At 37.7% G+C, this 15,945-nt stretch overlaps 1 protein-coding gene across 5 annotated transcripts in view; it reads left to right on the forward strand.

The window, feature by feature from the left end:
- MTUS1 (microtubule associated scaffold protein 1) overlaps window positions 1–15,945 on the forward strand; it is a 171,155-nt gene that overhangs the window by 103,554 nt on the left and 51,656 nt on the right. For all 5 annotated transcript variants that reach the window (XM_042983038.1, XM_042983039.1, XM_042983040.1 and 2 more), the window contains one exon: window positions 197–235. In XM_042983038.1, the coding sequence (XP_042838972.1) occupies window positions 197–235 (39 nt within the window). The remainder of the gene's footprint in view (window positions 1–196; window positions 236–15,945) is intronic.

Below are 15,945 nucleotides of genomic sequence, written 5' to 3' on the forward strand. Positions count from 1 at the left end.
AGAGGCTGGAGCCTGCTTCGGATTCTGTGTCTCCCTCTCTCTCTGCCCCTCCCCTGCTTGCATGCTGTCTCTCTCAATAATAAATAAACATTAAAAAAAGTTTTTTTAAAAAATAAAAATTTTTAAAATAGCTAATTTTTGTGTGATATTTCATTCAAAACATGAGTATTTTACAAATATTTCTTTAATTTTTTAGGTCCCTCAAGAAAAAATCTGTTTACGGCTTTTAATGTGGGTAAGTGACAACTTTAAATATGGAGAGAGAAAAAAAGTATCTTTTTGTAAAGTCATGTTATCGTTGAAAGCATTTAAATGTACTTACAATGATTTTTCACTATTTTGCTTAAAATGGAATTCAGGTTTGTGGCATAAACTCAACTGATTATGGCTGGGACCGGCATAGGTTAAAACTTGATCAGCATGATTGACAAGCTATCTGATCCCAAAGGATGTTTTATTAATAATCGATAATTTTAGTTTTTTAAAAGTGATTTTTTAAAAATGTGATCTAAAGTGGAGAGCATACTTTTTCTACAATAAATGTTCTTTTAAAATTGGGTAGTCTTTCATCGCTAAATCTCCACATCAGGTTTTAATACCTTTTAACGATTCAGCAGTTTAACATTTTTCTGTTCTTTCTTACACTTCTACGGAACATACTTGGATCTGTCTCTAAGACAGCTTGCAGCCTCACCCATTTGAACCACAACTGGGAATCTAAAAGTTTTGTCTCTTGAGAAGCCATAAAGATTCATAAAGTGTATTCACTGCAGTTCCCGTATTTAATTTATAGCCAGTCAGGTCCCCATGTTGCCACCTGCATCCTCTTATTAAATATCCAGTTATAAGACAGTTACGTAGCTTCTACATGCAGCGAAGATTACAATGGCAATTTACAAGGGAGAAAAGTATCATAGCACATTGACTACAGTTTATCATGCTTGTGACCGTGTTGAGTGCTAAGAATATAGTGGTGAGCCAGAAACGAACAAGGGCCTTCTCTTCAGGAAATTAGGCAGGAGGTATAAATTTGGGATGCCCTGTATTTAGATAGTAATTAAAGAAAATAGGGTGGATAACGTAATACAGGTAATAATGAATATCCTCACTGTTTCCAAGTTGTGCCCAGTTTCTCAGCTTAATAAGGCAGGGCGTGTGAGGGAATTATATCACAATTGTTAACCTTTTCTAAGTTCTTAAAGCTAGAGAAGACTCAACCATCCAAAGTGACTGAAATTCTAAAGTTCCCCGGTCACCTGAGTTTTAATATATTTTTACCAAATCTTTTCTGATTTAAAAACAACAACAAAAACTATTTTACACACTTGGAGATTTTTATTTTCTTTTGCTTTTTTAGCACATCCTGGTGTTTGGGAGAAAAAGAGAGCTAATATGCTGTAGAATGACTTTATGTTAAATATCAGATAACCTTTGGGGTGCCTGGGTGGCTCAGTTGGTTAAACATCCAACTTCGGCTCAGGTCATGATCTCACAGTTCGCGAGTTCAAGCCCCATGTCGGATTCTGCGCTGACAGTTCATAGACTGGAGGCTTCTTCCAATTCTGTGTCTCCCTCTCTCTCTGCCCCTCCCCTGCTCACATTCTGTCTCTCTGTCTCTCAAGAATAAACAAACATTAAAAAACTAAAAAAAAATCAGATTGCCTTTAATAGGAAGCTAGATGGTATGATAACTCTGTTTAACTGAGAAACTTCCAGAATGTTTTCCAAAGTGCAGCATTTTATATGTCCACCACAGTGTATGAAGGGTCTAGTGTCTTCACATTGTTGCCAACACTGGCTTTTATCTTTCTTTATGATAGCCATTTTAATGAGTATGAAATGGTATCTCACTGTGGTTTTGATTTGCATTTCCCTGATGGATAATGATATTGAGCATCTTTTCATTCTCTTTTATGGCTAATAGTCCAGTGTGTGTGTGTGTGTGTGTGTGTGTGTTTACTTGCAAGATATATATATCTATGGTAATACATATACATATATACATATATATGTATATGTATAACTTATTCTTTATTCATTTATTGATGGGCATTTAAGTTACTTCCATACTTGGCTGTTGCAAATAATGCTTCAGTGAACCTAGGGGTACGTAAATCTATTCAGATTAGCATTTTCAGGGTGCCTGAGTGGCTCAGTCAGTTGTGTCTGTTTCTTGGTATTAGCCCAGATCTTGATATCAGGGTTGTGAGTTCATGCTCCGCGTTGGGCTGCATACTGGCCGAATGTGCTGGGTTTGGTTGTTAACAAACAAACAAACAAAAATACAAACAAAAGCAAATTAGTGTTTTCATGTTCTTGAGATAAATATCCAGAGGTGTAATTGCCAGATTATATGGTATTTCTATTTTTAATTTGCTGAAGAAACACCCTGCTCCTTTCCATAGTGGTGGCACCTGCTTACATTCCCACCAATGGTGCATGACGGTTTCCTTACATCCTCACCAGTGCTTGTTATTTCTTGTCTTTTTGGTAATAGCCATTCTGATGGGTATAGAGCAGTATCTCATAGAGGTTATGATGTGCATTTCCCTGATGAATAGTGACATTGAGCATCTTTTCACGTATCTGTTATCCATCAATATGTCTTTGCAAAAATGTCTATTCAGTTCCTCTGCCCACTTTTTATTTGGACTCTTATTTGATTTGGTTGTGTTTCATTTTTGGTGTTGAATTATAAAACTTCATGTATTTTGGATATTAACCCCTTATTGGATATATCATTTGCAAATATTTTCTTCCATTTAGTAGTTGCCTTTTCATGTCTTAATGGTTTCCTTTGCAGTGCAAAAGCTTTTTAGTTTCATACAGTCCTGTTTGTTTTTTCTTTTATTGTCCTTTGTTGATGAGACAGATCAAAAAAATATATATATTGGCAAGACTGATGTCAAAGTTTACTGCCTATCTTTTAGTTTTATGGTTTCAGGTCTTACATTTAGCTCTTCAATCCATTTCAAGTTTATTTTAGTGTATGGTGTAAAAAAGGGGTACAGTTTTATTTTTTTGCAAGTAGCTTCCGGTTTCCCCAACACCATTTATTGAAGAGACTGTCTTTCCCCCACTCTATCTTCTTGCCTCTTTTGTCATAGGTGAATTGACCTATATGCATGGGTTTAGTTACGGGTTTTCTGTTCTGTTGTATTGGTTTATGTATCTATTTTTTCAGTACTACACTATTTTGATTACTACAGCTTTGTAGTATAGTTTGAAATCTGGGAGTGTGATACACCCAGCTGTGTTCTTTCTCAAGATTATTTTGGCTATTTGGGGTCTGTTGTGGTTCCACACAAATTTTCAGATTATTTGTTCTAGTACTGTGGAAAATGTTATTGGCATTTTCATAGGGATTGCATTGAATCTGTAGGTTACTCTGGGTGGTGTGGACAGAGTACAGGTTTTTGCTGCATCCTGTGGGTTCTGGAATGTTTTTCCGTTTTCATTTGTCTCAAGGTATTTTTTTTATTTTCTCTTTGAGTTTTTCACTGATCTGTTGTTTAGTAACATGTTGTTTATCCTCCATATGTTTGTATCTTTTCCAGTTTTTTTTTCTAATTTTTATTCTAGTTTCATACCATTTTGGTTGGAAAAGATTCTTGAAATGATTTCAGTCTTCTTAAATTTATTGAGACTCGTTTTGTGACTTGTGCTCTCTCCTAGAGAATGTTCCGTGTGTTGTTGAAAAAATATGTATTTTTCTGGTAGTGGATGGAATGTTCTGTTTATAGCTGTTCATTCCATCCGGCTTAGTGTGTCATTTCAGGCTACTATTTCCCTATTGATTTTTTTCTGAATGCTGTCTACTTATGTAAGTGGAGTGTTAACGTCCCCTGCTCTTATACTGTTGGCAATTTCTTCCTTTATGTCTGTTAATACTGGCTTTATCTATTTAGGTACTCCTATGTTGGGGGCATAGATGCTTATAATTGTTAAATTGTTTTTGTTAGGTTGAACCCTTTATTGTTATGTAATTCCCTTCTTTGTTAGTCTTTCTTATAAAGTCTGCTTTGTCTGATAGAAGTATTGTTGACCGTTTTCTTTTTGTTTCTATTTGTGTGGCTAATTTTTTTCCCATCCTTTCACTTTTAGTCTGTGTGTCTTTACATCTAAAAGGAATCTCTTGTAGGCAATATATAGATGGGTCTTGTTTTTTCATCCTTTCAGCCAGTCTATGTCTTTTGATTTGAGCATTTAGTCCATTTACATTTAATCATTGAGAAGTATGAATTTATTACAATTTTGTTTTCTGGTTGTTTTTATAGTTCTATTTCCTTCTACTTCTCTTGCTCTCTTCCCTGTGTCTTGATGATTTTCTTTAGTGTTATGTTTGGATTCTATTCTCTGTTTTTTTGGTGTATCTCTTATAGGTCTTTGGTTTGTGGTTACCATGAGATTTACATATAACACCCTATATATATATAGCAGTCTGTATTAAATTGGTGGTTACTTAAAGCACTACGTTTCTACTCCCTCTCTCACAATGTTTGATGTACTTGATGTCATATTTTACATCTTTTCATTTTGGTATGCCTTAACTAACTATTGTAGATACAATTGATTTCACTGTCTTTGTCTTTTCATCTTTACACTATTTTTATAAGTGGTTGGCCCATTATTTTTACTATATGTTTGCTTTTACCACTGAGATTTTTTTTTCTTTCATTGATTTCTTCTGGTTATGGCCTTTTCCGCTTAAAGAAATCTAACATTTCTTGTAAGGCCAGTTTCATGGCGATGAACTTCTTTGACTTTTGTTTGGGAAACTTTTTATCTCTCTTTCAACTCTGAATGATAATCTTGCTGGGGAGAGTCTTCTGGTTGTAGGCTTTTTTCCTTTCAGACTTTGAATATAGCATGCCACTCCTTTCTAGCCTGCAGTTTCTGCTGAAAAGTCAGCTGATAACCTAATAATAGTTCCCTTACATGTAACTAATTGCTTTTCTTTTGCTGCTTTTAAGATTCCTTATCTTTTATTATTATCTTTTTAAGATTTTAAGTAATCTCTACACCCGTTGTGGGACTTGAACCCATAATCCCGAGATTAAGAGTTGCATGCTCTACCCACTGAGCCCGCCAGGCACCCCTCCTTATCTTTCATTTTTGACATTTTAATTATTAATGTGTTTTGTTGTTGACCTCTTTGGACTCATCTTGTATGGGGCTTTCTGTGCTTCCTGAACCTGGATGTCTGCTTCCTTCCCGAGGTTAGGAAAGTCTTGAGCCATGATATCTTCAAGTATATTTTCTGTCCCTATCTCTGCCTCTTCTCCATCTGGAGCCCCAGAATACAAATATTAGTATCCTTGATGTTATCTCAGAAGATTCACTAAGTATCCTCATTAAAATCTTTTTTTCTTTTTTGCTGTTGAGCTTGGATCATTTCCACTACTTTGTCTTCCAGATTACTGATCTATTTTTCTGCATTGTCTAATCTGCTGATTCTCTCCAGTGTATTTTTCATTTCTGTTATTGCATTCTTAGCTAGGATTGTTATTTTGTAACAATGTAATCTATCTCTTTATTGAAGTTCTCACTCTTTTCCTTTATACTTCTCTTGCATTAGATGAGTTTATTTATAACCATTATTTTGATCTCTTTATCAGGTGGCTTATCTTTGTTTCATTTAGTTCTTTTTCTAAGATTTTGTCTTGTTCTTGTGTTTGGAACATATTCCTGTCTCCTCATTTTGCCTGACTCTGTATGTTTGTTTCCATGTTGTGGGGCCCAGAAGCCCACCCCACCACCACCACCACCCCCCCGCCCCGGTCATCAAAATGAAGCATTCCATGGTGCTTCCTTTTTTGGGCTGTGTATTCATTCCTCTTTCATTGGATCCTTGCTTTTGTGGACAAACTGGTGTGTGGGGCTAGTCCTCCCCCAATTCCTGGAAGGATCTGCTTTGGAAGGGTACCATTCTGCCTGAGGCTGCCTGTTGCATGTTGCAGATAGAAGCTCCTTGGGTGTTGGGTGGTGGCGGGGGGAGGGGGGGAGACTGGTCCCAACTAGGACCTCCTGCTGGGTGAGATGGGGCTGGAGCCACTTTGGAGATGTGTTGAAGAGGGCACATCCACAGGGGAGTACTGAGGCAGGGCAGGTGGTGCTAGTGATGTAGAGGACGAATGTCAGAAGTGGAGTCCACCAGTGTTGGGCCAGCTAGGCAGGAGGGCAGAAAAATGGCACTCACTGGCACTTCCATCCTGGAGAAAGTTCCTATAATCCCTGCCTCCTCAGCACATGTCTTAAACTTAGCAAATGTCTTTCATTTATAGCCCAGGTGCTTTTCAAACTGCTCCTGCTTTGCTGTGTCTCAGAGCCACTAAGTTTGTGCACAGGCCTGTTAAGAATGGGGTAGTGGTTTTCTGTAGTGCTCCAGCTCTCCTAGAGTTGAAGTCCCATTGATTTTCAAACACAGATGTTATAGGGACTCTATAACAAGGCCCTTAGGGTGAAGGTGCCCAATGTGGGGCTTGAACCAACCCTTGTTCCTCAGGGAGGATCTCTGGGCCTGTGACAGAGCTCCTGCTTGTGTGCTCCTGTGCTGGAGGTATGGGTCCCATGCATATTGTGTCTCTGCCCCTCTACCCTTCTTGATGTTGCTTTTCCTTTTATCTGTGGCTGCAGAAGAGCTGTTCTGCTAGTCTTGAGGGCATCCTCAGAGAGTTATTATATATAGAGTTGAAGCCTTGCTGTGTCTAGGGGAGGAGGAGGTAAGCTCAGGGTCCCCCTCCTTGGCCACCTTGATCTTCTCTCTACTTCTGATGCTCCGTGTGGAAGCCATTGCTCAATGCAAGCTCACGAGGATTTATGCGTGTGTTTTCTTAGAAGATTTTTATACATTCAGCTCTTAGGCTTAGGTCTGTGATTCATTCATTTTTTTCAATGAAATACAGGGTCCAATCTCATTCTTTTGCGTGTAGATATCCAGTAGTACCAGCACCATTTGTTGAAAACAGTAATGTTTCCATCATTGAAATGTCTTGGCACCTTTGTTAAAAATAGTTGCCTGTAAATGTGAGGATTTATTTCTGGACTCACAAATCCGTTCTGTGGATCTGTGTGTCTCTTTGCTAAAATGACACTGTTGATCACTGTGGTATAATAAGCCTTGACATCAGGAAGTGTGAGGTTTTTTTAACTTGTTCTTTTTGAAGATCTTTTTGGTATTCTGGGTCCCTTGAATTTCCATATGAACCTTTGGGTCTGTGTCAATTTCTGTAAAGAAGTAAGCTGGGGTTTTGATAGAGCTTGCATTAAAATTGATCTATAGATCAATTTGTGGAGTACTGCCATTTTTACAATATCAAGTATTTTGGTCCATGAATATGGGAGGTCTTGCCTTTTAGTTAGATCTTCTTCAGTGTCAACAATTTTTGTGGTTTTCACAATGCAGGTTTTTCAGGTTTGTTTTGGCCAGTAGTTGTGTGTGATTTTTTTGTGCCATTGATACTGGTCACAGTAAAAGAGCTGGTTAAATAAATCTAATATGCCTATCTTAATCTGAATTAAAGGTGAAATATGGAAAGTCATTCCTCATTCATGTCTCAAGTCTATAACCATGTAAACTTATAACTTATTAACTTATAAATGATATTTTTCTGTTAGGCATACTATATCCCCTTTGCACAATAAGCTATTAGCATTAGACATTTTTCCTTTTCACAATGTTGTACTGGCATCGTGCCTTATTTCCAAAGCATATCACTGACCCTTGATGTATCAGTGGCCCTTGACAAGTAAGGTTATCAGAATGGCGAATTAACTCCTGATTCAATGAGAAAAGAAGTGGAAAGTGTGAATCATGAAACTAACCTGGTATTATGATGAGCCCACTGAGAAGAAGTCACTGTGTTCGCTTTTGTAGGAACAGCTTTGGTGTTCAGAAGTGGTGTCCAAACAGCCGATGACTTTGGTGGCTCATGTCACCTCTGAGACTAGTTTTCTGTGTAATTAAAATGATCGACCACTAAGGTTTCTAGCTGCTGTAAGATGCTCTGACTGCAGAGAGCCTTGACTTCCTTCATATTCTACTTGCAAATGGTCTTTTAGATGATACAGAAGACATTGTTTCACATACAAACACGTTCCTCCAAGCATTAAATTTTAAATAATTGTACTGTCGTTTTGAGATAGTTTTTATCTTTTAAACAACAAATAGTGGTGAAGAGTAAGCTGACTGTTGCTTCATTTAATTATAGCAGTTGGCTAAATTCTAAAAAGTTTAGCCTGTAGAAGTTTAGAAATCACCCCTTACTGGTTTTTTTATTTGTGGTTTTAAATAAAATCCAGCTAAGTTTATGTCCTGTCTTAGTGATTCTTAACATGAGTAATCACTTCTAATGACTACTACATTCAGCATGTGCAGCGACTTTTAACTATTCCTCTTAAATATGTGGGGTACCTCTGTATCATATACGTAAATGATTCTATGACGGGCAGTTCTCACTGTGAAAGTTGGGGGAAGTTTCTTGTGACAGATTCTTAAAAGTAGCTTAAGTAAATCAAAACCTGGGCATATTGGTAGTCACTTCGCTCAGATAACGGAATTGCTTTCCAGAAGTTCCATATCCCTTTATACCATGATTGCAACGTAAGAATGTTGGCTTCACCATGCTCCAGTCAACATTGGGTATTATTTTTAAATTGAGGCTAATGTCATAGTTGAAAAGTATTTGTCACTGTTTTTAGTTTAACTGTTAATCAGTTACTTCAAAGACCCTTTCATTGTCTCATAATACAATAAAGATGAGCAGAGAGAGAATATACTTTACAGGCATTGAATATTGGTTTCAATCTTGGTCTTGACACTTTCTGCTTGTGTCCTGACCTTAGGCTGGTTACTAAGCCTCTCCAGGTCTCAGATTTCTCATTTGGAATTATGGAATGTTATGGGAATGCTTCCCAGGATAGGAGTAATTTTGACTTCATAGAACTGTTGTATAAAAAGCTCTCAAACGATTTCTTCCTCTGCTGCTCAGGATGGTGACTATGATAATCTTTTTCCTTGTTCTTAGAATTCTAGGGGCTTATTCTGAGTTCTTTTGCAGGATGCAGAATTATTTTAAATCCTTAAAGCAAGCAGGAAAAACAACTTAAAGTCAAGAACCATTCTTATGGGGTCTAGCCGCTGCAATGTATTTAAAGAGTTTAGCCAGCAGTGATTCTAAATAAAACTTGGTTTACTGTTGATTAGGAAGATGTCACACATAGCACATACTAGAATTACCTTGCTTCTACCACACATTAAAGCTGTTTTGGATACCACAGCATGAGAGATGTTTTTATCCAGCCGCCTGATTGTTTTACACAAGATCATCAGGCTCAGGTGCCATGGTGTCTGCCTTGGAGGTCAGAAAATGCACTGCTTCCTGCATATTCATTTACTAAATCCAGCACAAGAGGAGAGGGTTGCTTTTGTTCCCCTTATTTCCAAGACTGCTAAACAGTTGAGAGTTGAAGACCTGCTCTGATGAGGCAATACTGGCGTGGCCAGGGTTTCCTCTGGTGAGAACAGGGATGAGTCTTTCTTTCCTTGTTGGTTTAGGATTATAACTTTTCTGCTACTTAAAAGGGAGATGCTAATTTGATAACGTGATAGAATTAGTGTTCCACATCAGGGAAATGTATAGATTATTTAGTACGTCTTGTTGGGACAAAGGCTATCTTTTCAGCCGGAGTTAGGCTCCTATTTCACACGCTACAGGCCAATCTGTTCCCTATCGATCGAAGTTTTAAACAAAAAGTAGAATGATCAGAGCACTAAGAATGCAGACTTGGATGGAAAAGGGCCTTTTCCAGGAACATTAGTACAAAAGAAAAGACTAATAATTAGGACAACAAAAGTTTTAGACTTCCCTTTTGTCAAAAACATTATAAACATGGTGATGGATGTTAAGCATAAGTAGACTTACTATGGTGATTATTTTTCAGTCTATACCAGTATTGAATCATGTTGTTACACCTGAAACTAATTCGTTCTTTGTCAAAAATTATAAACAATACAAATAACAAACAACAAGCCAGGATGATGTATGTAACACGTAACATGTACAGAACTTCCACATCAGCACGTAAAGATGAGCCTTCAGGAGAAGAGTGAAATGGTCAGACATGAAAGAAAAAAATAGGAAGTTGTAGGAAACATGAAAGAGAGTAGAAATTGCTAATCAAAATATGTGCTGTCAGTACTTGTTTGTTTTTAACAGCAATACCTGGTGTTGGTGAGTAAGGAACAGGTGCCACGTACATACTACTGAGGGTGTGTAAATTCTCACAGCCTTTCTGGAGGCACCGTGGGGCCATGGAACAGGAGTCTTCTACCCGGGCATTCCATTTATGAGAGTTGTTTAAAGGGAAAAAAAATCGACTTATGTGTTCATTGCCTTTCACAATTGTTTAGGAGGGAAAATTGGAAACAGCCTGAATGATTTAAACGACACCTATGTTTTAAATTAAACCACCTGTGTAAATTATGTTTGCCGACATTTTAATGACATTTGCAAAGCCATTAAAAAGCAACCAAGAGGGGCGCCTGGGTGGCTTGGTTGGGTTAAGCGTCCGACTTCGGCTCAGGTCATGATCTCACGGTCCGTGAGTTCGAGCCCCGCGTCGGGCTCTGTGCTGACAGCTCAGAGCCTGGAGCCTGTTTCGGATTCTGTGTCTCCCTCTCTCTCTGCTCCTCCCCTGTTCATGCTCTGTCTCTCTCTGTCTCAAAAATAAAATAAACGTTTAAAAAAAAAAAAAAGCAACCAAGAGGGTTAGTTGATGCCTTGGAAAAATACGTGGGAAGTTTTTAAGTTTACTAAATTTATTAAGCTTGTATTAAGTGTAAAAATCGGTTACAGAGCATTATGATGTAAAAGTAATTTAACTTCTTTTTTTAAAATATTCTATGGGTTTTGTTTTTTAAAACATTTTACATAGATAATATCACTTTCATTTTTGGGAGACCAAAGAAATAAAAGACAACATCACTGATCTTGGAGAGCTTATAATCTTACAGGGTTGGGGGGGGTGGGGGATGTGTGAAGGATGCAATTTTTTCTAATTGTTTTATGTGAATCTTAAGATAATTTCTCACAATATAGGCATTCTTCTTCCTATTGAGGAAGAGGACATTATGGAAAGATTGGACCCTGAGTTGAACTTTCTACAACTGGAACAGAGATTTGAACATAAGACAGTAAAGATTGTGAAGCATAAAAATGAAGAAAATGTGGGAATAGTGTTGTGTTAGGGAAAGTAAGGAGATAAACATTCAGATGCATACAGTTGGTGTTAGAGTTCTAGAAGAGGTTGGATAGAGATGCTTGAATCCCTGGTTTAAATATTCATTTTCTGCAGATTCTTTATGATCATTAACAGTAAACCTATCAGTCCCAGTGTGGTTGCATTTCCTAGCACTTAAGCAGCCCTGCACGGTGTATGCTTGAATCCTATCTAGTCATAATGTCAGTGTTATTTTTATTTTTTTAATCGATTATTTTTTTTTCAAAATTTACATCCAAGTTAGTTAACATGTAATGTAGTAATGATTTCAGGAGTAGAATCCGGCAATTCATCCCTACGTAGAATACCTGGTGCTCACCCCAGCAAGTGTCCTCCCTAATGCCCCTTGTCCATTTAGCCCATCCCCCTAGCCACAGCCTCTCCAGCAACCCTCAGTTTGTTCTCTGTATTTAAGAGTCCCTTATGTTTTGTCCTCTTCCCTCCTGTTTTTATGTTATTTTTTATTCCTTACTCTATGTTCATCTGTTTTTTATCTTAAATTCCATATATGAGTGAAATCATATGATATTTGTCTTTCTCTAATTTAGCTTAGCATAATATGCTCCAGTTCCATACACATTGTTGCAGATGGCATGATTTCATTCTTTTTGATTGCTGAGTAATACTCCATTGTATGTATATACACCACATCTTCTTTATCCATTCATCCGTCAATGGACATTTGGGCTCTTTCCATACGTTGGCTGTTGTTGATAGTGCTGCTATAAACATTGGGGTGCACAGGCCCCTTCAAAACAGCACACCTGTATCCCTTGGATAAATGCCTAGTAGTGCAATTGCTGGGTCGTAGGGTAGTTCTATTTTTAGTTTTTTGAGGAACCTCCATACTGTTTTCCGGAGTGGCTGCTCCAGCTTGCATTCCCACCAGCAGTGCAAAAGAGATCCTCTTTCTCCGCATCCTCACCAACATCTGTTGTTGCCTGACTCGTTAACGTTAGCCATTCTGACAGGTGTGAGGTGGTATCTCTTGGTGGTTTTGACTTGTATTTCCCTGATGATGAGTGATGTGGAGCATTTTTTCATGTGTCGGTTGGCCTTCTGGATGTCTTCTTTGGAGAAGTGTCTATTCATGTCTTTTGCCCATTGCTTCACTGGATTATTTGTTTTTTGGGTGTTGAGTTTGATAAGTTATTTATAGATTTTGGACACTAACCCTTGATCTGATAGTTAATTTGCAAATACCTTCTCCAATCCCATTGGTTGCCTTTTAGTTTTGATGGTTGTTTCCTTTGCCGGTAATTTTACTCTTCTTTAAATCGGGTCTGATTAAACACACACGCGTGCGCGCACGCACGCACTTTCACAGGCTGCAGTGGAATCTGTGGTTCTTGTTTGAATGTACTGTAATACTATAGTGTATTCATCTGCCAAATACTTACATCATCCATATCACATCTTTGTTTTTAAACCTTGCTAAAGACTTTCCGCAGTTTTTTAATGGTTTGTCATTATTTGTGTCATTAATGGAAACTCAGCTGATTCTGTAGGCTTTTTACACAATTATTTTATAGAATTATTATAATTTTATAGAATTAATAGAATTATCACTTTAACTTAAAAGTCTGTTTTGTTTTTTGGCGCTGTGATCTTTTTTTTTAAATAGGAAAATACAGAAACCTATGGCAAAAACGTTGAAAATCCTGCCTACTCCAACTCAGAGCATTGGTGACATTTCTGTATACTTCCTTCAATATTTTTTATTCTTTAAGTTGAGATCCTACTACATAAAATTTTAAATCATGGTTTTGTTTTTCCACTTGAAATCCTAACACAAGCTTTTCTGCCCTTCATAAAAACTCGTCTTACTCCTAATTTTTAGTAACATTGTTTTTAGGTATCAAAAGTTTCTTAAATTTTTCCTTGCTGTCTAAAGATCCTTGGTGATCTTTAGATATTCTCTTCAGTTAGGAATTTGTGTAATAACAAAGATGGGCACTTGCCTTTAGATACGTCTCCTATACTTAGCGTTAACTTCAGAAACTACAGCTAATGTACGAGTGCTAATGGCTGATCAAATAAGTAATCAAAGAATCTTTTTGAGCCAGTTTTTAAAATCTGTGCTTCCCTATCCACCCCTCCCCAAAGTATAAATGCTCTAAAAATGGTTGTAATCCCACAATAAACACTCATTCAGTTATTTAAAAGGGTGAATACAGGGGTATCTTGGTGGCTCACTTAAGCCACCGACCCTTTCAGCTCAGATTGATGATCCTGCAGTCATCACTCCAGGCTGACAGAGCAGAGCCTGCTTGGCATTCTCTCTCTCCCTCCGCCCCTCCCCTGCACGCACGTGCACGCGCGCGCTTGTTCTCTCTCTTTCTCTCTCTCAAAATAAATAAACTTAAAAAACTTACAAAAAATAAATAAAAGAATGAAAACCTATGAAGTGTTTAGGGGAGTCCCTGGCACACAGACAGTTAAGAGTTGGCCATTAACTATTAATGAAAAGGCTGCCCCACTACTTTGGCTCCCTTGTGTTAGATTGCCACTAGGGGGCAGACCATGTTGGGAAAGAAGTGAAAACCCAGCTGGAGCTGTAGTGCACCTTCTTGTGTATATGTGTGTGTGTACCTGACTGCACAAGCAAGAACCACTCTTTCCACCTTGACTTTCTGACTAGCACTTCTGCTTTTTATTCTTGGAGTTCCTTGTTCTGATTTTTAAAAAGATCATTAGCGAACTTGACTATGCAGGATAGCTTAGTGCAAAGAAAAATGTTAATGAATACGATGAATTGGTAGCATGTTGCTAATTTCTTCTTGTGGATCGTCTAGGCTAAAAGATTTCCCTTTAAACCAGGGTAACTTAGAGTTTACTGTTACTTAACAAGCGAGAAAAACTCCGAATAAAAAAACTGCATGACATCCATAATGGGGTGCTACCAGATCTGTTTGTCATGCCAATATTTAATTTTATTCTATTCATGATTTTAATACTGATTAATATTTTAGTTGTTACAGGTTTCTTGGGAGGAGGTGGGGGGGATGCGGTTATGGAATATTAATGTATAGAATCTGGCAAGAGGGTGATTGTTCAGTAATGAACTGTGGTAAAGCCAAAAGGCAACATCTCAGTGTAGCTTTTCTTTATTAATTCCTTGGTTATTTGTGCTTCCCTTGCCATGGGTACAATGTGTTTTCAGGACCCATCCTGTGCTTGTTAACAAGTTGTATCTTTCCCACGGCTAACCCTTGACAGGTAATTGAGTTTGTATTGACAGCCTCTCAGATGGCAGGCTCCAGGAAAGAGGGAGAGGGAATTACTCAGTTTTTGGTTTTTTTTTTTTTTTCCTGTCAGTGTCCTTCCCTCTTCCCAATTCTCTGTAGGTTTTCTAAAACAGTAGCTGTTCCCTGCATATTTTGATAGCACTTAATAGGGCTATTTAGAGCTAACAATTTCCACATTTATTTCTATTACTAAGTCTTGTTTTCTTAGGATATCTTGGAAACAAGCATAGATCATTTTTTTACATTGTTTTCTTTTTTTTTTTTATTTATTATTTATTTTTTTTTTCAACGTTTTTTATTTATTTTTGGGACAGAGAGAGACAGAGCATGAACGGGGGAGGGGCAGAGAGAGAGGGAGACACAGAATCGGAAACAGGCTCCAGGCTCCGAGCCATCAGCCCAGAGCCTGACGCGGGGCTCGAACTCACGGACCGCGAGATCGTGACCTGGCTGAAGTCGGACGCTTAACCGACTGCGCCACCCAGGCCCCCCTTGTTTTCTTTGTTTAATTAAAAAGTGTTAAATGTTGGGTTATTCCTGGTTATTAATGGCATTACCTTTAAGTGAGCATGATGCCTGTGTACTTTTCTTACAACCATACGTTCATGTACTTTTAGTTTTTGTCATCATATTTTAGTGTACTTTTATAAACTACCAAAATAAACATTGAACAGATCCCAGTAAAACAGATCCTAATTTGTGCACAGTCCCAAACATTACTCTGAGATGCCACTTGATTTTCCGTAAATGAAACTTGTAAATCAGTGAATGCCATCATCAGAATGTGGCCCAATTGATTTTATGCCTCTAGAACAATATTTTCGTTGGTTATTAGTGAGGTCCCCAGAACATGACTATTAAGGTTTAACCTTTTATCAATCTGTCATTAATGGAAGTTTTATTAATTGTAACTGGGAACACTTACTACTTGAAGCCATTTTAAAAAAGTGTACCCAAGGTATTGGGTTTATAAACAGATTGACATACAAAATACTTGAAAAAAAATGCCCACTGTTATTAGTGTAAATGTAATTTAAAAATTTTTAATTAATATAGAAGAGTGTAACGAAATCTTAATTTTCTCCTTATTCCCAAATAAACATTAGGTACTCAAAGTAGTTAATTTCCCTCACCAATCTCTCAAGTAGTTAGAGAATCCGTGACATTATTGGTTGTTATATAAAGCTCCTAAGACCACCCACTTTCTCCTCCCCTTTACCATCCCTGATGAAAACCATAACAAGCCCTTAAGCATGTACAGTGTGATGTAATTGAGAGGCTGCTTGCTGCTGGATCCACTAAGAGGAGATTTTATTCAGAGGAAGAGTATTGTTTGGACAACATCTGGAAGTGAAAACAGAAGCCAGGAACCCTTGGAGAGCTCGGGGTTTTTTTGTTGTTTTTTTTTTCTTTTGTG

The sequence above is a fragment of the Panthera tigris genome, chromosome B1 (assembly GCF_018350195.1).
Source record: "Panthera tigris isolate Pti1 chromosome B1, P.tigris_Pti1_mat1.1, whole genome shotgun sequence".
Lineage (NCBI taxonomy): Eukaryota > Metazoa > Chordata > Mammalia > Carnivora > Felidae > Panthera > Panthera tigris.